At 38.9% G+C, this 26,117-nt stretch overlaps 3 protein-coding genes and 1 long non-coding RNA gene across 10 annotated transcripts; 2 read left to right on the top strand and 2 right to left on the bottom strand.

The window, feature by feature from the left end:
- LOC136251528 (large ribosomal subunit protein mL62-like) lies at positions 1 to 4,817 on the top strand. 2 transcript variants are annotated; one of them, XM_066043996.1, is made up of 7 exons: positions 1 to 141; positions 182 to 221; positions 3,611 to 3,643; positions 4,193 to 4,252; positions 4,300 to 4,382; positions 4,463 to 4,632; positions 4,681 to 4,817. In XM_066043996.1, the coding sequence occupies exons 1-7, from the start codon at positions 82 to 84 to the stop codon at positions 4,757 to 4,759; spliced, it is 525 nt and encodes a 174-aa protein (XP_065900068.1). In that variant the 5' UTR covers positions 1 to 81; the 3' UTR covers positions 4,760 to 4,817. The 2 variants fall into 2 exon arrangements, with proteins under 2 accessions (XP_065900068.1, XP_065900069.1); XM_066043997.1 differs by lacking the exon at positions 3,611 to 3,643 and having other exon boundaries at positions 2 to 141.
- Positions 4,711 to 25,132, bottom strand: LOC136251514 (DNA-directed RNA polymerase III subunit RPC5-like). Its single transcript, XM_066043971.1, has 17 exons — positions 25,006 to 25,132; positions 24,909 to 24,959; positions 24,784 to 24,861; positions 24,632 to 24,741; positions 24,506 to 24,588; positions 21,884 to 21,991; positions 21,797 to 21,840; positions 20,746 to 20,865; positions 14,325 to 14,508; positions 14,157 to 14,277; positions 14,024 to 14,105; positions 13,445 to 13,504; positions 13,233 to 13,390; positions 5,286 to 5,586; positions 5,043 to 5,120; positions 4,865 to 4,987; positions 4,711 to 4,819 (listed from the first exon to the last, which is right to left on the bottom strand). The coding sequence occupies exons 1-17, from the start codon at positions 25,033 to 25,035 to the stop codon at positions 4,766 to 4,768; spliced, it is 1,785 nt and encodes a 594-aa protein (XP_065900043.1). The 5' UTR covers positions 25,036 to 25,132; the 3' UTR covers positions 4,711 to 4,765.
- Positions 9,583 to 13,226, bottom strand: LOC136251518 (uncharacterized). 6 transcript variants are annotated; one of them, XM_066043978.1, is made up of 3 exons: positions 11,994 to 13,226; positions 11,820 to 11,935; positions 9,583 to 11,732 (listed from the first exon to the last, which is right to left on the bottom strand). In XM_066043978.1, the coding sequence occupies exons 1-3, from the start codon at positions 13,147 to 13,149 to the stop codon at positions 11,688 to 11,690; spliced, it is 1,317 nt and encodes a 438-aa protein (XP_065900050.1). In that variant the 5' UTR covers positions 13,150 to 13,226; the 3' UTR covers positions 9,583 to 11,687. The 6 variants fall into 6 exon arrangements, with proteins under 6 accessions (XP_065900050.1, XP_065900052.1, XP_065900054.1 ...); XM_066043980.1 differs by having other exon boundaries at positions 9,583 to 11,935; positions 11,994 to 12,051; positions 12,110 to 13,226; XM_066043982.1 differs by having other exon boundaries at positions 9,583 to 12,051; positions 12,110 to 12,167; positions 12,255 to 13,226.
- On the top strand, positions 18,009 to 22,581 carry LOC136251531 (uncharacterized). The gene is made up of 3 exons (XR_010699117.1): positions 18,009 to 18,135; positions 22,310 to 22,385; positions 22,454 to 22,581. It is a non-coding gene; the product is annotated as an uncharacterized lncRNA (long non-coding RNA).
- Positions 25,133 to 26,117: the final 985 nt, after the last annotated feature.

Genomic DNA, 26,117 nt, shown 5'->3' with positions numbered 1-26,117 from the left:
CTTAATCCCTTCCTTCTTCTATCTGCTTACATCACGCGACTAGGGTGTGTAACTATCGCTATCGCTTGTGGGATACAGCAGATGATTTGTCGTAGACTAGCAGGTCATGGCGTGTTTCAACACGGAGTAGCGATCACTAAGGTACCGAATGCTTCTCTTCAGCAACTAACTTCGTCTGCAGGTCAAATGGGCCAGCTCAAGAAGTTACGACATACCCAAAGGTATTGTGTGCTTGTACGTGGGGTATACCACATTACGTAGTATAAATTATGATATCTACAGAAATGTCAAGGTTTACAACCACTTAAGAGTGAGATTGCCCCGACCAGACAGAGATTTACAATTAGGCCACTCCAATTGGTAATTATGTTTCTGGTCCACCGCCCGCATCCTTTTTACAGAAAGTGAAATTTCAGAAATACATGGGGAATGTGCCCGCATCAGATTTTTGAAAAGGCTGGATTTCAGAAACAAATATTGGGCTGCTACAAACATGCTAAATCTAACTGCTCAGTTACGTTTCACTATATATCTTTTACCAGTGAAAACCTGTAAGAAATGGGCATAGTGCATAGTACAGATCGATATACTCTAATAAAACAGTCAGAAAATTACAAAAATACTCTAGTTGAGCAGTCACATCATTGTTGCTTTGTTGCTGAACTCCGCCCGCCCACACATAAAACCAAACTTCAGATGACCAGAAACATAAAAACAAATTGGAGTGGCCTTAATTAACGCGCCACTGTTTATCTACTTTCTGTGTAAATATTATGCACCTATCAATGTCAAGCCCCACCTACTCCAGGTCGGGCAGAGGTGGGGATTTGCAAATACTAGGTGACAATTTCCCCACCCCTGGAGTTACAAATCCCCTTATCTATCCCGGGAATCACTAACAATATATGGCTATTCATGTTGCAAATGTCCCTACCCTGGGGATGAGTTTGGGTGACGAATCCCTACCCTGTGGTAGGGGGCGTGACATTGATAGGTACATAACCATGTACAAAGCAACATACAAGTTAATAGAGTAATTGTCATTTACGGGATATAATGCATATTAACTGGTAGTTCCTCATAAACACCTTGATGCATAATGCAGTTGGATATCAATCTAACATTAATGTTTAAAAATAGAAGTAAGTGCCTATAAGTATAATTACTGTATTCAGTTATAAGCACATGTAGTTGGACTTAGAGCTCATAATTGATAGCAAATGTTGCAGATTGCTGAGAAGAGTATAGCGACTCTGAGATTAGCAGTTCCATGAGTGTGAGCTTGTGACTGCATGCCAGCGTGAGACTTGGTATATGTGTAGACTTGATCTGAGGGGGGGCCAAGGGGTGCTGTGTCCCCCTTGGACCTACAGGACTATATTGGCACCTGAGCAGGAATCACACTGTATTCAGAAGTACAGAAAGCCAACAGGAAAATAGAAGACAACAGTTATAAATGCAATTTACAGTTATAACTCTAAAGAAAATAAGACAAAAGAAGTTAGAATTTCTAAAGATCGAGATACTCTAATAGAGCAGTCACTACTCTAATAAACAGTCACAATTCTGATGTCATTAACTGACAATTTTTCTAACAATAGCTACTAGTTTAGTACTCTTTACCATCAAACAGGTTTTATCTAACCAATTTTATTTGCTTTGCAAAAACATTTTGTTAGCAAAATAACTATCAAAAATGCTCCCAAATTCAAACCTAATTTTAACTTTTTCAAAAGATATCCAAGTAGAGTCTTAGAAAGTGTATACCCTTCATTCATCCAGCCAGCTATACCAGACAAGGTTATAACCAGTGTTGGGAGTAACGCGTTACGTAATTTTATTACTTTTGTGGTAACTAAGTAATATAACGAAATACGCTATAAAAATGGGTAATATAACTCAAGTTACTTTACTTACAAATGTAACGGGTTACCTAAGTAATATAGTTACTATAACAAGTCTGATATTACGTAATATTATTACTACAAGTAACGAAGTTACTAATCTCGTTAGTTATCCTCTGAGTAACTCCTAGCCACAATGAAGTAACGGGGCCTACTGAATGAAGCTTATTCACCAGCTTCTTACTTATAACCAAGATTTGCACATTGTCCAACAATGCAATCATGTCACGTGATAAAGTGGTAGTTTCACACGTGACAGCTTAAGGCTGTGGACGCAAAGTAATATAATATGTAATATTATTATAGTTACTTTATTTTATGGGTAATATGTAACTGTAACTAAATAGTTCAGTTGTAAATAATATGTAATATGTAACTAGTTAGTAACTTGCCCAACACTGGTTATAACTTGTGTACTAGATTGCATTCTTCTCTTAATGAAATGTACACTGTTATATCACATAACTTCTTGCCCCCCCCCCCCCCCCCCCCCCCTCATAACAGTGTCTCCTAGATCTGCCTATGATGGCCGAAACAAATTTTAAATGTCTCATGGAAGCCTTGCAATCTACAACACTGGTTTAGAAATTATTTTCAGCGATTCAAGGAATGTAAGTTATGCAATTAACACAAAATCTTTGTGATAGTACTTACTTCATGTCAGCTTCTTCTTCTGAAATTTCATAGGTCACTTCTGAAAAATTAAATATTGCCTACAGTTTGAAAAATGAAAGTTGACTATCAAATGGACATACGGAAATTTTGCAGAGATCTAAAATATGGATTTGGATTTCTAATTTTGGAATTACAGAGAAAGATGAACTGAAATACATTTTGAATGATGAAATATGGATGTTCATCTTTCTATCTTTGAAGTTTTTGTAGACAATTTACCCCTCAGTCTTATTACACAAGGCATCTTATTGTAACTCGTGCTGTTTTATAAGATAATTCATGGTTTTGTCAAGACTGCAATAAATTTAACATCCCCAATTATTGGCCTCTCCAAACATTCACCATTTTATTCATCAGATCAGATACCCTCAACCATCAAATTATAGAATTCACTATCACAAGAGTTATTGATATTACACAGTTTGCCTCACTATTTAGTATAATAGAGAGGGTGTAGTCTTGTCAAGAGTACACAGGGCCTGAAATTATGTTTTGAAAATGGTCTGACAAATCCTGCTGTTTGGTCGGACATACTCAATATAGCAAAAACTTTCTAAAGTGTTTAGACATTTAGCCAAAAATGGTCAGAAAATGGCAGCAGGCGTGTTACCATAATTTCAGGGGTCTTGTACATAAAAGGAGGGAGTGTGGTCTTGATATTATGGAGTCATGACTATTGCAATCAATCCTTCCCATAGTCTCATGTAGCCAGATCACTTTTTCTTCTTTTGTATTGGGTAGGACGGAAAAGGATTTGGTATAGAATTTTGTTCTGGAATCCCCAGCCCAATATTTTGGGGGTTCTACTGCGCAGCCATCATGTGCAATTCTCACCAGTCAGCAAGCACTAGAACAAAAGTGTTATACTGTGTTCACCAAACCCTTTTTCTTCTTGACCCAATACAAAAAAAAAAAGATAAAATGATCTGGCTACTCCCCAGTTATAATACATGACTCTTCTGTTCCTTTATGTGTGCTCACAATTGTATACTGGACCTGTTGCCATGGTGCTCACCATTACTGGCAATAAGATATCAGGAGTGTATCCAAGACCAGATTTGATAGTGAGTTATAGGCACAGGGGCCCAGATATTACATATTAAAATGCTTCAAAATTTACTAGTCGTGATTTCATAGTTACTAAATACTTGATCATTATGATATATGGCTGGTCAGCAGATCAGGTATTGTAGTGACCAAGTACTTATCTAAATTCTCCAATTTAATAACTCAAGAATTATTAATAACCATTTTATAACTGTAATTCCATTTATGACTTTTCTATTAGAGTATTACTGACTGGAGTACGTATATGACTGTTTGATCTTTATAAAGACATACTCTTGTTCCCACTTTTAAGATTCAATGTTAGTTCCCATACACACTGTAGACATGTCTGCTGCCAAACTAAGATAGTCTGGTGTTCCTGCTGCAAGTCCACAAGTTTAAATTTCAGAGGGGGTTTCCAGAAAACCAGGAAACCCCCTAAGTACATCCCTGGATATTTATCAAACCTAACACACAAACACTAGTACTGCACGAAGCACTTTCTCCTTCAATAGGCTACAACACAATTCTAGTTTATGTGGTTACCATAGCTACTGTTGTTATAGAGAAGATCATGATCAAGTTTGTACGTAGCAGTGGACCAGGAGGACAGAACGTGAACAAGTGTGAGTAGTCCAGCCAACATTATCACCATGACATCATTGTGATGTAGTGAATACTAAGGCCTTCGTTAAGTTTCACATTCGATCTGCTGATTGGCTGTCTGACAGGGTTAAGACTCGGCTACATGAAATGGTAAATACTGTTACCTAGCCACCATTAGAGCTATGGGTAACATGGTTCAGTGTGGAGACATACTTAATGTAATGTTATAGTTTAGTTCTCGTATCAACCAAGCTGGAGAAATTAGTATGACTTCAGACAGGTTCCGTGAACAACATCGTAACCTTGACGATGCTCTAGCTAAGATGTATTCACTAATAGAACAAGCTGCAGAAGAACCATCAGAGCCTTCAGCTGCCACCCAGGCCAGATGGAGGGCACTGTAAGTAGTCATGTGATGTGATCATGTGACCACATTGTGACACCACAGGAAGAGGAAATCTGACAAGTTACGACGAACTGCAAAGAAATATCATTCTGATAAAAAGACTGACAGAGCATTATCATAAATTACATCATGTTAACTCATAGTTAATAATCCATCGATTACTTTTGTGTGTGCACAAATCCTGTAAGGATCATGTGATGTCACATGACACCACAAGGGGAATTACCTTCAGTGTTTTTAACAAGGTCTCCCTGGATGGCTTCTCTCCCAATTCTTGAGCTTTATTGACCAGTTCTTTATAAGTCACTACTTTGCTGTTCTGTAGTAGTTCAACGAGTATTAATCGGTACTGGAATAGAATAGTGATATATACTTCCATTCCTATTCCAATTAAAGTGACTTACCTTATCAGTATTATCACCTACTTGACGACACACACACAATCTTGATGACAATGATGGCTGTTTGTCTGTTGTCATCCACTATGTATGAGGGACCACATTTAATACTGTTAATGGAAACGTTTCAATCTACAAGTTGGCCAAAATTAGTAAAGTTTAGTTAAGGTGTTCCCATAAGATGAGACTAGGGTGAAATGTTTCTATCTGACAATTAGCTCACATAAACATTTCCATATTAGGGCATACCTTGCAATCCAATTCAATGATATTGGCTACTTGCATGGCTTTCATGAAATCCTTGTCAGAAATGTCACTCTGACTCTTTGACTGTGCAGCTTGTCGCAAGTCTGTTACCTTGACAACAGTACGACCAATAATTTTATTGAGAATGGTACTGAGTTCTTGTTCATGATCAGGTGATGCTTCAATTTGATTGGCTAAATTATTGTCACCATCATTAGAGGTCACACTGTGATCATGTGATCCACCAGCCACTGGTGATTTTGCACCATCAGTCTTTGTTGGTATGGTGATAGCAGCAGGAGATCTGTAGAGTTTAGTATACATTATAGCACCTCTAAAATGTATTACTGTACAGTTGCCAATGGTTTTATAGCAAGATAATTAATGCTAAGTATTCACCTTATGAACTTGCAAGCAAACAAACTATGTAAAAACAGTCACTCATGACATTGCCGACTTCAAACTGTGTGGTTGTGTCACATTCAATATTAATTATTGTAATCATCACATTAAACAGTTCATGCAATAATTGCATGTCACTAATTAAATATTTCCCGACGTAGTGGCATTCATCCTATCTGCTGCAGGCAATGAAGCCCGTGACAATGTTATGGCATAGTTGTTCACATGATGTGTCCATTACTGCCCTCAGGGAAATACATTTACCCATCCCAAGCAATTCAGTGGATGGAAGCCAAGGGTACTCAACACCAGCTGAACTATGGAGCATTGTTTGACTGAATTGTAGGCTGTTCCAGGAGAGGCGAGCCCTTTCATAAGACAATGTGGGAAGCCATACTTATGCAATTTTGCTTTCTAAAGAACTGGTTGATGCCTGTAGCAATGAAGTGTACATACATAGGGGCGGCTCTAGGGGGCTTCTGAGGTTTCTGGAAACCAGTCGAGATACTCTAATAGAGCAGACAACCACTCTAACAAAGCAGTTACAGTGTTCTGAGCAGTGTAGCAAGTAGTGGTACTATATAGTTAGGTTATTCTCAGCATGCAGTTACCTTTTTTTTGGTCTTCATCTTCTTGATCAGAAACCAGTCACCAAAAATCCTAGAGCCGCCCTTGATATACTATGGGAGACACTGACTACAGTAGTTGTGATACTATATGACTAGTGATACTATACTAGTGGTGGACATTACTACAGTGTAGTAGTGATACTATACTAGTGGTGGATATTACTACAGTGTAGTAGTGATACTATACTAGTAGTGGACATTACTACAGTGTAGTAGTGATACTATACTAGTAGTGGATATTACTACAGTGTAGTAGTGATACTATACTAGTAGTGGATATTACTACAGTGTAGTAGTGATACTATACTAGTAGTGGATATTACTACAGTGTAGTAGTGATACTATACTAGTAGTGGATATTACTACAGTGTAGTAGTGATACTATACTAGTAGTGGATATTACTACAGTGTAGTAGTGATACTATACTAGTAGTGGATATTACTACAGTGTAGTAGTGATACTATACTAGTAGTGGATATTACTACAGTGTAGTAGTGATACTATACTAGTGGTGGATATTACTACAGTGTAGTAGTGATACTATACTAGTAGTGGATATTACTACAGTGTAGTAGTGATACTATACTACTAGTGGATATTACTACAGTGTAGTAGTGATACTATACTAGTAGTGGATATTACTACAGTGTAGTAGTGATACTATACTAGTGGTGGATATTACTACAGTGTAGTAGTGATACTATACTAGTAGTGGATATTACTACAGTGTAGTAGTGATACTATACTACTAGTGGATATTACTACAGTGTAGTAGTGATACTATACTAGTAGTGGATATTACTACAGTGTAGTAGTGATACTATACTAGTAGTGGATATTACTACAGTGTAGTAGTGATACTATACTAGTAGTGGATATTACTACAGTGTAGTAGTGATACTATACTACTAGTGGATATTACTACAGTGTAGTAGTGATACTATACTAGTAGTGGATATTACTACAGTGTAGTAGTGATACTATACTACTAGTGGATATTACTACAGTGTAGTAGTGATACTATACTACTAGTGGATATTACTACAGTGTAGTAGTGATACTATACTAGTAGTGGATATTACTACAGTGTAGTAGTGATACTATACTAGTAGTGGATATTACTACAGTGTAGTAGTGATACTATACTAGTAGTGGATATTACTACAGTGTAGTAGTGATACTATACTAGTAGTGGATATTACTACAGTGTAGTAGTGATACTATACTAGTAGTGGATATTACTACAGTGTAGTAGTGATACTATACTAGTAGTGGATATTACTACAGTGTAGTAGTGATACTATACTAGTAGTGGATATTACTACAGTGTAGTAGTGATACTATACTACTAGTGGATATTACTACAGTGTAGTAGTGATACTATACTAGTAGTGGATATTACTACAGTGCAAGCATGGGTACCATGGGTGCTTGGATACCCATAAATATTTCCAGTGGCATAACTAATGGGTACAGTGTACCCATTAGTTATGCCACTGGAAATACTGTACTATATAGGAAATACTGTACTATATAGGAAATACTGTACTTTGCACACTGTACTATATACAGTGGAACCTCTCTATTATGGACATTTTGGGACCCAGAATTTTTGGCCACTTTTTGCTGTAATATAGAGGTTTTCCTCTTTCAGAGGTACAAAATGTATTAACCAGACCAGTTGGGACCAAAATTTTTGTCCTTATTATGGAGGTTTTTTTCTATTGTGTCCTTAATTCAGGGAGTTTGTTAAGAGAGGTTCCACTGTATTACTGAAAAGTTCGAGATATTCTAATAGAGCAGTCAATGACTCTAATAAAGCAGTCACACTTGTGAATTTTTTTTTTTTTTTTTTGGTCTTCAGCTTTACCACCGGGCACCCATAAGTTAAATATCTTCCTATGCCCCAGCAGTGTATATGATTGTAGTAGAGATTAACAGAGGAGGCTTCAAATGCTACTTACACAGATTACATTAATTACAAATTTTGGCATGAAATGTCATGTGAGCCTCTTTAATGGACTCATCAAATATTTAGTTTGTGCTTTGTATAAGCAATGAGGCAATAAGTAATGAGATAATGTAGTTTGTTTTGTAAAAACCCCTAGAGGATTCTATTTGATGCGTATCTTCCAGGCATGTATATTCTTTTGAGTAATAAAACAATGATGTCACACCCTGTTACAATGATGTCACACCCTGTACAATGATGTCACACCCTGTTACAATGATGTTACACCCTGTTACAATGATGCCACACCCTGTTACAATGATGTCACACCCTGTTACAATGATGTCACACCCTGTTACAATGATGTCACACCCTGTTACATTGTCCACACATTCCATTTTATTCCTTTCTAAGGGTGCTTAATTGCTTCAGACCTCCTCTGGGGTTAAATGTCCGCTAGTAGGGGTGTAGATGACCTCCCTTGTTTCCTTGGTTTTTATAATCAAATGTAAATTTCTAATTTTTCACTTGTTTTAGTGTAAAACAGAGCTGGTTTCTGAGGTTTCCAGGAACTATAGTATGTTCACGTTGAGCTGAATCCTCAAAACATTTAATAACTTATGGATGCAATTACACACGATCTTGAAATTGGCTCATTTGTAGTACTGCTTAACCTGCTAAAAACATTTCAAAATCTTTTGTTCAAATGTTTGACAATATTTACGGCCAATCAAAATGTTCAAAAATCCTATGGGGAAGCCATATAAGTATAGTGTCCATTACAGCCCTTTCCCGAACTTGTAATGGAGCCAAACCGTACGTGTCTGTTGTTGACACCTTTGCTGTTACCAATAATCATCTGGTTGGCTGAAATGTTAACTCTGTTGATAAAAAAAACCCACTTTCAATTTTTAGCTGTTTTCAGGATTCAGCTCAACGAGAACATACTATGGTTCAAATTAAGATACCCAATAGAGTTGCTGTGTACCCTGGCAACTAAATGAGATCAGGGGTTTATTTAACACTAGCTATAATTCGAGGCAACACGGTTTGTGATATGCCAAAGGTTGGGGTCATTTGCACTAAATCCCATTCCATTGGAGAAGAGAATAAGGAATATACATGCAGGCCCCCTAATAGAGTAGCCCCCCTAATAGAGTAGCCCCCCTAATAGAGTAGTCCCCCCTAATAGAGTAGTCCCCCCTAATAGAGTAGGTCCCCCTGACATAGTCCCCCTAATAGAGTAGTCCCCCCTAATAGAGTAGTCCCCCCCCCCTAATAGAGTAGTCCCCCCCCTAATAGAGTAGTCCCCCCTAATAGAGTAGGTCCCCCTAATAGAGTAGGTCCCCCTAATAGAGTAGTCCCCCCTAATAGAGTAGGCCCCCCTAATAGAGTCATACAATACATGTTGTAGTATAATGATTTAACTGCAGAAATCACTCTCAAATTCACTTCTTTTTTTAAAAATTTCCCTGGGGCTATGCCCCCAAACCCTTACCATGGATCACATGCCAGTGTTCTTGTCACAGTATTCCTTACTGTAGTGTTATGTATGACACTAATTGGATTGGATTCATTACAACACACCACATCAAGGGAAAGACTTGCATTACTGAGTGTCCCCTTGACTATCAATGTGAAGTGGCCAATCCCCTTTATGTGTTAGAACAACAGTAAAAGAAATGTGTCAAGTGTACATCCATCATTGTTCAATATTTAGAAAATAGTTTATAGTATGCTAAATTTTACCAATGATCAAAGGTACTCATGATTTCAGCTTGTTACCAATGATCAAAGGTACTCATGATTTCAGCTTGTTACCAACGATCAAAGGTACTCATGATTTCAGCTTGTTACCAATGATCAAAGGTACTCATGATTTCAGCTTGTTACCAATGATCAAAGGTACTCATGATTTCAGCTTGTTACCAACGATCAAAGGTACTCATGATTTCAGCTTGTTACCAATGATCAAAGGTACTCATGATTTCAGCTTGTTACCAACGATCAAAGGTACTCATGATTTCAGCTTGTTACCAATGATCAAAGGTACTCATGATTTCAGCTTGTTACCAATGATCAAAGGTACTCATGATTTCAGCTTGTTACCAACGATCAAAGGTACTCATGATTTCAGCTTGTTACCAATGATCAAAGGTACTCATGATTTCAGCTTGTTATCTTTTCCTTCAGGAAATGCAAAAAATTGCCAATCAATTGGCTGGCAAATTACCGTATAGTAAAAAACTTTGGCGGTAAATAACTGGCGAATTTGGCGAATACCGTTCAATTCGCCAAAGTTTTTTTTGCCAATTATTTTAGATGATCACACGAGCACATTGAGTAACTAGAACTTGAGATGAAGATCAGCTTGTACCACCACGCAATAAAGATTGAGCTGACTTTGGAGATCTTGATCTTCCTAGGAATGTGTCCCACAGTTGTAAGCACTCCTTGGGATAGCATTTCCAACCAGCTTCCCGTTCAACCAGCTTTTCGTTCGCACGCTGATGTCAGTTAGTTCATCGTCTCGTGATGGGGATGATGGATTTGGCCAAGTACTTTGATATACGTGATAACCTCTGCTACTGGAGTTCACTGAAAAAGCAAATATGGTCGCACTCGGAATCGCAGTAGATAGAGAAGCACGCTTTGCTAGCACGTCGTTAGATCAGTAGCTACAAAAGTACTGCTACAACAACAACTCTAGCTACCTGTACACTTACTACACTACTTAACTGATGAGTTGACACCTTGTTGTTTATCCTTATGTACTGTACAGTAAAAACTTTGGCAAATATTATTTCAATCGCCAAAGTTTTCTGCCAATTTTTTCAACAGAGGGGTTTTGTCACACTTTTTTACTGCCAAAGTTTTTTACTATACGGTATCAGGCTATAAACATGGCATTTGTGATAAATGGTCATGTTAATCTTTACTTTACATGAAAGTTGCTTTGCCTGTAAAAACACACTGTCCCCAGTATAACCACCTATTCAAGCATACTTTATATAACAACTTTAAGCAGGCTGTAGGATCAGGTGTCCTACAGACCTTCAGCACTTGTGCTGTAAAGCCTTAATAAATAACCTGTACAAACACACTATCCCCAGTACAACCTGTACAAACACACTATCCCCAGTATAACCTGTACAAATACACTGTCCCCAGTATAACCTGTACAAACACACTGTCCCCAGTATAATCTGTACAAACACACTGTCCCCAGTATAACCTGTACAAACACACTGTCCCCAGTATAGCCTGTACAAACACACTGTCCCCAGTATAACCTGTACAAACACACTGTCCCCAGTATAACCTGTACAAACACACTATCCCCAGTATAATCTGTACAAACACACTGTCCCCAGTATAACCTGTACAAACACACTGTCCCCAGTATAACCTGTACAAACACACTATCCCCAGTATAACCTGTACAAACACACTATCCCCAGTATAACCTGTACAAACACACTGTCCCAAGTATAACCTGTACAAACACACTATCCCCAGTATAGCCTGTACAAACACACTATCCCCAGTATAACCTGTACAAACACACTATCCCCAGTATAACCTGTACAAACACACTGTCCCCAGTATAACCTGTACAAACACACTGTCCCCAGTATAATCTGTACAAACACACTGTCCCCAGTATAATCTGTACAAACACACTGTCCCCAGTATAATCTGTACAAACACACTGTCCCCAGTATAACCTGTACAAACACACTGTCCCCAGTATAACCTGTACAAACACACTATCCCCAGTATAACCTGTACAAACACACTGTCCCCAGTATAACCTGTACAAACACACTGTCCCCAGTATAACCTGTACAAACACACTATCCCCAGTATAACCTGTACAAACACACTATCCCCAGTATAACCTGTACAAACACACTGTCCCAAGTATAACCTGTACAAACACACTATCCCCAGTATAGCCTGTACAAACACACTATCCCCAGTATAACCTGTACAAACACACTGTCCCCAGTATAACCTGTACAAACACACTGTCCCCAGTATAACCTGTACAAACACACTGTCCCCAGTATAATCTGTACAAACACACTGTCCCCAGTGTAATCTGTACAAACACACTGTCCCCAGTATAATCTGTACAAACACACTGTCCCCAGTATAACCTGTACAAACACACTGTCCCCAGTATAACCTGTACAAACACACTGTCCCCAGTATAACCTGTACAAACACACTGTCCCCAGTATAACCTGTACAAACACACTGTCCCCAGTATAAGCTGTACAAACACACTGTCCCCAGTATAATCTGTACAAACACACTATCCCCAGTATAACCTGTACAAACACACTGTCCCCAGTATAACCTGTACAAACACACTGTCCCCAGTATAATCTGTACAAACACACTGTCCCCAGTATAACCTGTACAAACACACTGTCCCCAGTATAACCTGTACAAACACACTATCCCCAGTATAACCTGTACAAACACACTGTCCCCAGTATAACCTGTACAAACACACTGTCCCCAGTATAATCTGTACAAACACACTGTCCCCAGTATAACCTGTACAAACACACTGTCCCCAGTATAATCTGTACAAACACACTGTCCCCAGTATAACCTGTACAAACACACTATCCCCAGTATAACCTGTACAAACACACTGTCCCCAGTATAATCTGTACAAACACACTGTCCCCAGTATAATCTGTACAAACACACTGTCCCCAGTATAACCTGTACAAACACACTGTCCCCAGTATAATCTGTACAAACACACTGTCCCCAGTATAACCTGTACAAACACACTGTCCCCAGTATAACCTGTACAAACACACTGTCCCCAGTATAACCTGTACAAATAATACAGACTACCATGAGGTGTTATAGTATGCTTTTAGTCCAGTTAGACATTCTCCCTCGCTCCTCAATATTATCACCTCTTTACCACACCTACTCACTTGGAATAGAGCAGTCTCCATTGTTCCATATGTTGCTTCACAATAGTTGGGTGATCACTGATGAAGTGTTGATCATCAGCTAACTTAAATTCCCAGCCTTGACTGGGTCGCCATAGTGACACACCATCTAGTATCTGTAACATCTCCTCTTTAGGAAGCTGTTGTTGGGGTGTGTGGCATTCCATGACTGGTAACTAAGTGGTGGGGCTTACACTAGCAATACTTGGCATCTGATTCCTCTTGACTAGCCGAGACTTTGTGAAGCACAACAGCTACAAGATGGAGTACAGTTGTTACAAGTCAGAGGTCAAAATAATAAGAATTAGAAATCAAGTGGCTGTTTTTTGTTACTGGACATCAGTATTGTAATGTACAGTAAATGTGCGTCAATTTTGTACAACAGTTTGCTGAAATAGCCAACAGCTACCTGATATTTTGAACTCAGCTGACATCCCTATGATATCTAAATAAACATGGTAGCAGGTGTCTATTAGCTAGGAAAGTAATGTGTTGTGTTGAGAAGGTTTGTAAGAGATCTCGGACAGACATGGATTTGTCCTTTGAGGTGTTAATGATGAGTATTCTAATGTGTGAAATGGTATAGTATCATGTGTGTCCCAGAACCCTCACAAACCTTCTTTCAGCCACTCCAACACAATACATCACTTTCCTAGTTAACAAGCAAGTACTACATTATCCATACTTGTTGTTAATTTCCATCTTAGTAGTAACACAATTACCGTGTTTGGTTACACACCATAGCATGTACCTCAGATATGATAACTACTCACCAGCTGGTCCCTGGCTAGTCTTAGTTGCTCACATGATACACCATTGACATCACTACATGTACCATCCTTATATAGTATGTCACTATAAATAGTAGTTACACAATAATAAGAGGAATACGCTACTGTGACACACCTCTTAATTACCCAACAACCTCGAACTAATGTTGCCATGACACCAAGACATTGCAGCACTTGATCCGATGGTACACTGTTGCCTAGCAACATGCACACCTGACCAAAAGTCATCACTATAGCTACAGAATGGTGTGATTTCATTGGCTAAAACACTGACACAAATTACCATTTAATAACACAGTTCTGATTTGCTCCTTCAGTGTTGGTTGAGTCAAGCTCCCCACCATGCCCCCAACAGGATCTGCAGGACACACTGAGTCTAAGAAGTGGGTGTGGCTCAGCTCCTGCACATCCATAGTATCATCAGTTGAACAAAACAAACAACCACGCTCCGAGTCAGCCCGCCTTTCCTGTGAAAATAAAATATCATACTAGAGATCACATGATTTACCCCAGTAACCATGCATGATATCCCATATGAGCCTAATCTATACAGCAAACATTCTAACTTTTGAGGTAGGTAATTTTCACGGATGAATTTCAAGGTTTTTGCAGTTATATTTTCAAGGATATTGCTCAGGTTGCCTATTATATAGCACAGATAAATGAGGATGAAAATTTAACAGAGAGCCAAGCAAAACGAAGCAACTGTGAAATCCGCAAAATTTATGTCCCTCAAAAATTTGTATGTATATGATAATCATTGAGCATGTAGCCATACATTATTAGGTATTCATTGATGCACTGCTATGCACATTGGAGATCATCTATCTGGACAGGTTAATATGGTTGCTATGGACAACAGCTACACTAAACTATAGTTCAGTCATTGTATAGGGGACACAAACTTTCTAAACAGTTTCTAGCACAGAAAAATGTGCTCTATAACTTATCTGAAATCTTTATCCCATTTAGGGAAAGTGACCTTTTGGTGACCTTTCAAAAGTTAAGGAGACAGATCGCCTTGTTTACCAGTCAAAGTCAGAATTTGTTTGTCCAGTTGTCATAGCCGGTTTGCAAAGAGCTATTCCATAGTAACTATGAGTGGTAGCTTTAGTTATGGCTCAACCCAACATTCATCTGGAACAAGAGGCTCGACCTATTCAAGTTTCCTTGCAGGAAGGGGTATCCAGGCAATTATTACAGGCTTAGCAGCCTATGAAGTGGCTATGGAAGGTGTGGTGACCCGCCCACAGTCACCAGGGCAAAGTCCAGGAAAATGAGCAAAACTACAGCAGCAACCAGCCCAGCAACTGACTACCTCAGTTAGCCACTTATATTTGTCCAGGGTCATGGTGTCATTAGCTTGTGGGCTGATATATAGCGTAGGGTTCAAGTGGTTTAAGTTTCGGGCTGGAAAGTGGCTAGGTACTTTCGCAGTGCCTTATTCACTCTTCCTTGTAACTCAGTAATAGTTGTGCCTTAGCAAGGGGTGAACGTTATAATTGAATTATTCCTATTTCCTACCTCAATTTAGATATATCCACCCTTCCCCCCTACATTGACCTAGGCCTAGGTAACTAGTAGAATGTAAAATAACATAACCCACTCTACCTAATCCCAAGATAATTTGTATAACTGGTCAGTTCTCTCCCCTTCTCCTACTAGGTCTGATGAGCCATTAATTCCATTCACTTATGGGTCCACTCTAGTGGGACCAGAGCAGCTGGCCATGCCAGTTCAGCTTTTTTAGTTACTCTAAGGTCCAAAGAGAGGGATGATGTTCGATGCAGAGAAAAAGTTTGCAACACTGGCAGTTACGGCCTTGCAATGGACTAGCATGTTCTTGCAGAATTTCATTTAGGGGGGAGGGCCCCTTGACAAACTCTCGCTCACCAATAGTTTAAATGAAAGTGCCTCAAAATGCATCAGAAGTAACCTGAGAGTCTAAAATACAAAAATTTCTTGGCAGGCATGTGATGCACTAGAAGCAGTCTATGAGAGTCTAACATGTAAAAATTTCCTGGAGCAGCATGTTATTCTCAGGTACATGAGAATACACCTGAGTGTCTAAGATGCATGCCCCCAGACCCCCTAGTTGCCGTGTGCGTAAAAGTAATCTTTAAACTATTAAACTATCACCCCCTCCCTTGAGTCATTTCCTAGATGAAGGCTCTTACTCATTAACTAAGACCCCCACCCCCCTTCTGGGTTGGGCAAGCACTATCCAGCCAATCACATGCCATACATATCTGTTACTGTATACGTACAGGTACATAATTTTCGTGAATTTTAGGATTTTTGTGGTTTTATTTTTGAGGGTCACATGTTTTCACTGAGGCTACCCCTGATGATCATTAATTTTTCAAGGATGAATCTGAGAAAACTACATACTCTTAAAAAATTGTACCTGTACAGTACACCCTGTACGGTACAGTCTCCACAGGTGCCAGCAGAGGAGCAAACACTCCACAATTAACATTCAACAATTTGAAGCTCAAGGGAGTCAGGACAATATGCCCTCCCTGGCCCAAGCACACTAACAGGTCCACAGGGTATGGCAAGCAACCGACAGCATATCTTCAACTGGCCTCATTGTCAACCACTGGTGGAGATGGCCTCCCCAGCTATACTTCAGAGGTTGGTTGACAAGATTAGTAAGTGGACTTCACTGATTTATTACCGGCGAAAGGGAAAGAAAGAGTTTCCTCCCAATGATGGTATGGTGGGGCACTGTTTCTTCAACTTTACAACGGTGAAATTCTCTGTCGTTCAATCCCAAACTACCCTACATGTGCCACCTTATTTACAGCAGTTAAGGCATCAGCTCAGCCTGCTGGAACTCATGGCCCACATGGTAGACATTGGGAAATTTGCTAATCACTTTCAATGGTCATTTATGATCAGAACTTCAGACAGGAATTAGCAGCCAAGCCAGTGGTCAAGATCACACCCAGCAATCCTCTCTCAGTGTTTCCTTGGCATGGCAATGTCATCAACAGATCCATGGTGCGAGCACTGCCACTCAGTTAACCATGTTTGGGGAAGCTCCGAGGAAACTACCTCGTACCACTGCTACCTCAGGAAGCTTCCTGCAAATTTGAACGTTCAAGCCCCACCCACCACCTAACTATTAACTGATATTGGCGGAGACCACAGTTACTAACAAACAGTACAGTAGTACTGTTATAGGGATGCTCCCAAAATGATGTGCGCCACCAAAAATGCTGCCTTTAAAAATCATCCTAGAGAAATCTTATGAGACAAAAATCACCTTTACGGAATAATATTAGTCCATCTAACATCAAATACAGCATTAAAAAACAAGAAAACACTTACAGATGAGAATTTTTTTTTAAATCACTGAAACTCAAATTATATTTATTTATTTATTTATTTGTTGTTACTGGGCAGACGAAAATCGCCGATGCTCCCAGGGGGCAATCAACACCCCAAAGAAATCACACATACACACAGCAAACAATTAGATAGACAATAAGTAATTAGTAAATGTATCTATGTTTTCTGATTCTATGAGCAAGCTGTTCCAATCTTTGATTGTGCTTGGAAAAAAAGAATGTTGGTAATAACTGGACCGTGTACTGGGTTGGATAAAGTGATGGATGTGGTGGTGTCTGGTGGATCGTTGAGTTGAGTTGACAAGAAATATGGTGGAATGGATAATTCTGATAAGTTGTCGATCCCTTTATAAAATGTTTGTAGTCGACCAATTCTTTGTCTAGATTCAAGTGATAGCCAATCCAAAATCTCTAGCATATAAGCAGTGTTGGGACAGTTACTTCGTAAAAGTAACTAGTTACATATTACATATTATTACTTGCAACTGAACTATTTAGTAGTGATGCACCGATACCGATACTAGCATTGGTATCGGCCCTATTTTGGTGGTATCGGATTTGTATCGGTAAAGCTATAAATGCCCGATACCAACCGATACTTTAAATGACGTCATTTAATTACTTATCAAGATGGTGGCGTACATAACTCATTGAACAGAGTTGAGCAAAAGCTGATATAAGCCATGAATTCCTTAAAAGAAGCCAGCTGCTAGCAGTATTAGTACAGTGGAAACTGAAGTAAGCCACGAAATAAGATTCATTGAAGCCATTAATTATTATCTTCGCGCAATTGATAGCCACAAAACCAGCAAACCGCAGTTGATGAGATTAGCAAATGTAGTAAGCTAAATCACTGGCTGGTTCTTGTGAGAAATGCCTGTGGGGAAAAGTATTGGTATCGGCCATTTCCGGCCTCAAATGTATCGGTATCGGATCGGTAGTGAAAAAGTGGTATCGGTGCATCACTACTATTTAGTTACAGTTACATATTACCCATATAATAAATATTACATATTATATTACTTTGTGTCCACAGCCTTAAGCTGTCACATGTGAAACTACCACCTTATCACGTGACATGATTGCGTTGTTGGGCAATGTGCAAATCTTGGTTATAAGTAAGAAGCTGGTGAATGAGCTTCATTCAGTAGACTTCATTATTTCATTGTGGCTAGGCGTTACTCAGTGGGTCACTAACAAGATTAGTAACTTCGTTACTTGTAGTAATAATATTATGTAAAATTAGATTCGTTACTATATTACTTAGGTACTGCATAACATTTGTAAGTAAAGTAACTTGAGTTATATTACCTGCTTTTAAAGCATATTTCGTTATATTACTTAGTTACCACAAATGTAACAATATTTACGTAACGCGTTACACACCCCCAACGCTGCACTGCTAGGTCTATTATGGTCAGGCAATGCCCACCGGGCAGCTCTACGTTGGACCTTTTCTAGGAATAAGATGTCATTTTGTTGGTATGGGTCCCATGCTGATGTTCCATGCTCTATGCCTGCCTATGGGCCTCGATGCTTGCCTGCCTGCCTGACCACAGTGGTAAGGCCAGAGGCCAAACGAAGCAGTGCACTGCCACCATTTTACGCTACAATAACAAGCTCACCGGTGGGATGTGCCTTTTGGGGTTCTGACGAGTGTGTGTCCTCTGTGCCTTGTCTTTCCTTTTATCTTCAATCAGGCTGGTCTTCTTCTTGTTGTATTGTATTGTATTAATGCTTTACAGTGATCAGCACTGAAGGTCTGCAGCAACATGTGCTGCAGCCTTAGGATTACCTAACCTAGTTTCAAGGACTTAGACTTAGTGACTTATAGCTGAAAAGGTGTAACAGAAAAGGGGCCAAAGTAAGGAAATAAATCCCTCTAACCCCAGGAATCGAACTGCAGGTCACCCAATGTCTAGTCGGGGCCACACTCAGTCTCCTCCAGGAGGGATGGATTTTCTTCCTTAATCCTAAAGTATTTATTGTATTAATGCTTTACAGTGACCAGCACTGAAGGTTGATGCAATGAAACCATATCGAGGCTATCAGTCCTTTCCTTGAGCAGCATATTTTATTTATTTATTTATTTATTAAATTCCACAAATTTATTTAAGCTCTTGTGCTCAGTGGAAACCTGAAACTTCGAGATAAGTTCAATGACAGGCCTATTCTTAACAATCAAGCACCAAGACCACATCTTTTAGCAACCTATCATGATGACACAGCCCACTATTACTATTATTGGTCTAGCTGTATTCATAATGCTAGCACAATGAAAATATGAAATAGCGACACATCCCTTGGTAGGTAAAAGGCTGACTAACAGAACAGTCACACAAGTGTAGCTGTAGCTGTAACAAAAAAAAAGCCAAACAAACTAGTATACTTATATTAGTATATAGTATATTAATTTACAATGAAGTAGGAATCCAAGCGATAAAAAGTAGGTGGGAAAATCCCTACTTTGGCATTAAACAAAATGATTGTTATAACATGCCAATGTAGGGATTTTCCCACTGAGGCTAAGCTGTTATACTATCATTCATCTCTTGTTTCACTACTTTTATTGCTTGGATCCCTACTTCATTTTTAAATTAATAATCTTTAACATACTATAGTAGCACACTATAATAGCTAATGTATACCGGCCAATCTGTGATGATGCACTGCCACCTGATCTTGGGGAAGTATGGTTAATCTCTGCTCTCTTCAATGGGGTCGGTTATCCAATGGGGTCGTTTATCCAATGGGGTTGATTATCCAATGGGGTCGGTTATCCAATGGGGTCGGTTATCCAATGGGGTCGGTTATCCAATGGGGTCGGTTATCCAATGGGGTCGGTTATCCAATGGGGTCGGTTATCCAATGGGGTCGGTTATCCAAACAAATTTATTATCAACTCTTAGCAATAATGGTGTTGAGCTAGACCCAAGGTGCTACCATATTAGGGCATCATATATCACTTATGGTAGACATGACAATATGCAGGACTAGTAAGCCATTGCAGCCGAGTTGGGATCGGTAACTAAATGTGCTTACTTAATGGAATTGCAGTATCGCAAACAGTGGACTGCTCTAATTGAAACACATCCCCATTCAGATAGCGGCTGCATTAGACAGGTTAGTTATATTTCACCTGGGAATTTACCCTTTTTAGAGAGATGGTCTTGGCTGTTGAAAAGCTAAAATGTAGCTGTGCCAAAAACAGCCAAGCTGTGAAAAAAGGACGCAGCCCTCCAAACAGGCCAGGGTGAAAAAGTTGTAAAATCAAAGGTGGCGGCCAAGAAATAGCTGCAATGATGCTAATGATCATTAGCATCATTGCAACACAGATGGGCTACTCACCTGTAGGTTGATGCAGTTCAACTCCACCCACTGTTCTTCTTGCAGCTGCTGTTGCTGGTAACGATATGATGCTTTGTGAGCAGCTTCAGCTTTGTCTGACTTCACCCGAGCTATCTGCACCTGCAAACATGTCAGATAGTATCTACAATGAGATGTGCATAATACAGTACAACAGGTGTAGTGACAGTTAATACATAACTGATGCTGTATTAGTCTCAAGACACCACCCCACAAGTGCTGTATTATTGTTACACACAAGCATAGGCAGTACTTTAACTGTTTTAATGTACTTGTTTGTCGTCTTGTCCAGAGTGTTTATTTCAAGTACCCGAACCACTTCAATTGTTTTGATCATCAAGCTATCCCTAAGTATTCACGTAATCTATTTCTAGTCATAGAACAAACTGATAGGATTGTTTTAGTCATTTACAATGTCATGTACATGACTAATCATGCTGAGTGGGTCACGTGAGCTGTTTCTTTTCAACCAAGCTCCTTTCACTAGCACAACTGCATTATTCGCCTCCTAAGATCATTAGACAATGCCAGGGGCATACTGAGGTAGTTATTCAATACATTGAAACACTTCACGTAAGCATTCACATGATCATGTTTGAAAATTACGTGTGCGAATTGTTCGATTGCATTCACAAACAACCTGAAATTAACTGTATCATGATTAGCACAGCTGTTGTCATCAAAGTCAATGCTGTCATGTGAAAACAAGCCAATCAAATCGAGATTTGAATGGCTGTACTTTAATTTGATTGGCTTTTTCAGTCAAATCCATAAAAATTTGTGACTACGGTCGTGAAATCCGCGATATCAGTCACATGACAGATATTTCAAGCCATCAAGATTGTTTCTAAAACTAAAGCATGATTTTCTACTTCAATTGTTATGCTAGCTTGTTCAGGTCAGGCAGGTTCATGACAATGTAGTGATGATGGCACTACCATTGGATATTTGATTTAGTTCAGGATATCTGGATAGTAAAATATCATTAAGCCACACACCCTATCATGCTAGTGAGAATCATGTAGCTATATACCTGCACTGGTCTGGCTTCCTCCTCCTCTTCTTCAGTTTCCGTACCTGTTGTTATGGTACCCACACACTCACATAGAATCACACCCACCTTCTCGTTCTTTGATCATCTTTTGATCGCCGATGACAGCTTTGTCAAGGTAGCCAAAATCAGGACGAAGTTGTAATATTCTCTTGAGAGGGACCAAATGTAGTTCCCCTGTGTGTCACCATAGTAACCATTAGACACGTCATTATTCCACAATGAGTACAATACAATTATGTTGATACACCACAGCAAGGAGTGACACTGCAACCATTAAATACACCAATTAACTTGCAAGTACCTCAGGAGCCACACATGTCAAATTGTTCTACAGAATACACACTCAACTTATTGTAACCATTTTAACTGTAACAGGTCCCACTATAAAACTCAAACTTAATATTGCATGTATACTCGCACTCAGGCAGGGATAACACATAAAAGGTCCTTGTAGACAGTGAAACATTTTGTGTAGTGTTACCCTTCCCATAGTCTTCATCACCATGGTGATCAGACCACTACTTTATAAATGATGGTAATCAAGTGTCACTAATGAGGGAGTAGTGAGGTTTGGTAGTTATGTCATATTAACTATTGTAGATGATGTAACTATTGTAGATGATGTAACTATTGTAGGTGATGTATTATACACACGGTATTCAGGTAACTATTGTAGATGATGTATTATACACACAGTATTCAGGTAACTATTGTAGATGATGTATTATACACACGGTATTCAGGTAACTATTGTAGATGATGTATTATACACACGGTATTCAGGTAACTATTGTAGATGATGTATTATACACACGGTATTCAGGTAACTATTGTAGGTGATGTATTATACACACGGTATTCAGGTAACTATTGTAGATGATGTATTATACACACGGTATTCAGGTAACTATTGTAGATGATGTATTATACACACGGTATTCAGGTAACTATTGTAGATGATGTATTATACACACGGTATTCAGGTAACTATTGTAGATGATGTATTATACACACGGTATTCAGGTAACTATTGTAGGTGATGTATTATACACACGGTATTCAGGTAACTATTGTAGATGATGTATTATACACACGGTATTCAGGTAACTATTGTAGATGATGTATTATACACACGGTATTCAGGTAACTATTGTAGATGATGTATTATACACACGGTATTCAGGTAACTATTGTAGATGATGTATTATACACACGGTATTCAGGTAACTATTGTAGATGATGTATTATACACACGGTATTCAGGTAACTATTGTAGATGATGTATTATACACACGGTATTCAGGTAACTATTGTAGATGATGTATTATACACACAGTATTCAGGTAACTATTGTAGATGATGTATTATACACACGGTATTCAGGTAACTATTGTAGATGATGTATTATACACACGGTATTCAGGTAACTATTGTAGATGATGTATTATACACACGGTATTCAGGTAACTATTGTAGATGATGTATTATACACACGGTATTCAGGTAACTATTGTAGATGATGTATTATACACACGGTATTCAGGTAACAAGTAAAGACCACAAATTAAGCTATAGCCTTCATGGCTCACATGATCAAGTGTGTTTGCTCTGTGATTACTCTAATAGAACACACACACTACACACACACACCAGTGAATGTCATGTCCAGATGGCACAACCAACCCACAATTTCAGGCCTCAATCATCTTATCTGTTATTCAAGAATAGCAGAACATCCCGACCTAAGTGGTTCCCCACCAAGTCTGGACCACTCCCTGGTACACTACAAGCTGCTTTATGTGTAAAACATGTCAGTACTCAACTAAACATTTTTCGATACAGTGTATTTCCATTAAATATGATGGCATTATTACATTCCTTATTGTTTAACCTCTACATTTGTTGACAAATTTAAGGTCTATTGATCATATCTTAGCATGGACATCATCCAGTCCTATCTTCTGCAATCACCTTACAAAGGCAGATCACGTGAACAATTTAATGATGGATCAGTAGTGAAGCGCTGTTTTGTTTGATTATCCAATATTGAAATTCATATAATGGCCGATATTGATAAATGATCCGATGTTTGTGTTTGTGTTTACCAAAATTTCACACGTATTTTCCATTTTTAAACTTCATTTTTTTTTTTTATGAGACAATAGCATCAGGGTCATTAAAACTGGTTTCTGATTATTTACCAATTAATCAATGCATCACAAGTCTGATTTACCAGTTGACTTATGAAGGATTTGAAAGGTGTGGGACTTTATCTGAGATGTACTAGTAGCGTACAATAGCTTCGAGTGTTACTAAGCCAATTGCTAAGGTCATGTTTCAATATTTTATTATTTAAGGAGCAAATAGTAATATTGTTGTAGTGATATTTAGACCTTCAACAGACTTACAGAAGTCAGCAAAAATGTGCTAGTACGTCGGTGGAATTTCAAGTGTATATCTTAAAACACAAGGGACGGACAGACGGGTGTGTTTGCATACCGATACCATTTCAGCTGTTTTGTTACGACTGCCCTATTAGAGTAGCATGGGCTTTATAGGACTAAAACTGCAAGCCATCTTAACACTTGTTTATCACACACATGACCTCTTGCAATAAGATAACTTATACTGTGACCTTTGGAGAAGGGATTACCCCTAATCACAGGTCAGATTATAACATGCTCTCACCATCTTTCAACACTGCAATAGCATATCTGTTGCTTGCCATGTCAACCAGTTTTGATGTCAGTACTTGTTTATCCATCATTCCCCTAGAGATCACATGATTCCACGCCACACCCTCTACATGCCCACCTCTCGTAATCAAGGTCGGCAACTCCACAACCTATTCTAGTAGCTATGCTCTCTCCCTTGCTGTTGCTATAATTACCAGTATCCATTGGCAATGATACCTCTAGCTCCACCTACATAACATCACGTGATCGATGTCACGTGACACGCCCCACCTTATTCTGGACTGGTTTAATCCTGGATTTCAGTATATTCTGCTGATCACGTGAGTAACATGCCGGCCGGTTAGGATACTAATTATCCGATAGTATACGACACATATGCAGCATGGTACACTCACCTGGAACACGTACAAGTGTTCAGTCAGTGACTGACTGACGTACACGTTACCCTAATAGCGGGATAACATCGTGGATCACATGTCTCATATAACCCACCTCTGATACTACAGGATCATCCACGTCCATTAATAATGAGTGAAATTGTTAGAAGTGTTGCTATCATATCCTTAGGGGTTTTCCCCACTATTACTTACTATTAGCGCAGGGCGCCAATTATTAGTACGTAATGTCGTAGATATACAAACAAGTACCCGGGATTGGAATCATCCGGTTTTTCGTACCGGATCTTGTTACCGGAAGTAGCAATATCTTCGAAATCCCGAAAATCTTCTAATTACTTACCGGTAAAGGCACTGCCTGCCAGGTCAACACAAGATTTATACAATCATAAGATGGCTATACAAAAATAAATCTAGAATTAGCTAAGTGAGAATCTAACAACAATGACAAAGACTAGCTAATTACAAACTACCAAAAAACTAAATATACTTGCAAGCTACACCTACCCGAAGCACCTACTACAATTGAATTAGCATTTGGTCAGGGGCGGCTCCAGGGAGGTTTCTGAGGTTTCCGGAAACCTGTCACGTTCAGATGGAGATACTCTAATAGAGCAGTCAATCACCCTAATAAAGCAGTCACAGTATTTAGAGCAGCAGTGTAGCAAGATATGTAACTAGTGTGATAGGGACTTTTATGTACTTTATCAGTGATATTAACACATGGTTAGTGGAGGGCAGTTATTCTCAGCAAGCAGTCACCTTTTTTTTGGGTCTTCACTTATGCTCTTGATTAGGGACCCGCCGATTATGCTGGCATAATAATGAGCATAATAGGTGCCTGAAAGCATTGAGCATAATGCTAGCATAATAGGCAGAATATTTTGTAACAGTATGAATTCTTGCTTATAAAAATATCACAGAAAGATCGATATACTCTAATAGAACAGTCAGTAACTCTAATAGAACAATCACATAGTCATAGCTGACTGTTCTATTAGAGTATATCGATCTTTTCTGTGCTATGCATTTTGACAAGTATAGGTTTGTGCTTCAGCCACTTATTATTTATCCATAAACTGGAAATTATTAGCAGAGCATGAGAACTGAGGCAAAAATAATTGGGCATAATTTGAGCATAATAGGTAAGTTTTGAGCATAAATTTAAGCATATTAGGAAAATTTTTGAGCAGTGCAGCATAGCATAAT

This window comes from Dysidea avara, chromosome 3 (genome assembly GCF_963678975.1).
Source record: "Dysidea avara chromosome 3, odDysAvar1.4, whole genome shotgun sequence".
Classification (NCBI taxonomy): Eukaryota; Metazoa; Porifera; class Demospongiae; order Dictyoceratida; family Dysideidae; genus Dysidea; species Dysidea avara.
The sequence above is the reverse complement of the archived record's forward strand: the minus strand, read 5'-3'. Positions and strand labels throughout refer to the sequence as shown.

What these genes read in the sequence shown, in the direction of transcription:
- LOC136251528 (XM_066043996.1), top strand. Translation starts at nt 82, where the DNA reads ATGATTTGTCGTAGACTAGCAGGTCATGGCGTGTTTCAACACGGAGTA. An exon ending in ACGGAGTAGCGATCACTAAG is followed by an intron (nt 142 to 181) that starts GTACCGAATGCT and finishes CTTCGTCTGCAG; the next exon opens with GTCAAATGGGCCAGCTCAAG. An exon ending in CAGGCCAGATGGAGGGCACT is followed by an intron (nt 4,633 to 4,680) that starts GTAAGTAGTCAT and finishes GTGACACCACAG; the next exon opens with GAAGAGGAAATCTGACAAGT.
- LOC136251518 (XM_066043977.1), bottom strand. Translation starts at nt 13,149, where the DNA reads ATGGTAGTCTGTATTATTTGTACAGGTTATACTGGGGACAGTGTGTTT. An exon ending in GGGACAGTGTGTTTGTACAG is followed by an intron (nt 11,501 to 11,848) that starts GTTATACTGGGG and finishes GTGTTTGTACAG; the next exon opens with GTTATACTGGGGACAGTGTG.
- LOC136251514 (XM_066043971.1), bottom strand. Translation starts at nt 25,035, where the DNA reads ATGGACGTGGATGATCCTGTAGTATCAGAG. An exon ending in AGGAAGCCAGACCAGTGCAG is followed by an intron (nt 20,866 to 21,796) that starts GTATATAGCTAC and finishes ACATGTTTGCAG; the next exon opens with GTGCAGATAGCTCGGGTGAA. An exon ending in TGGAGACTGCTCTATTCCAA is followed by an intron (nt 5,587 to 13,232) that starts GTGAGTAGGTGT and finishes TAAACTCTACAG; the next exon opens with ATCTCCTGCTGCTATCACCA.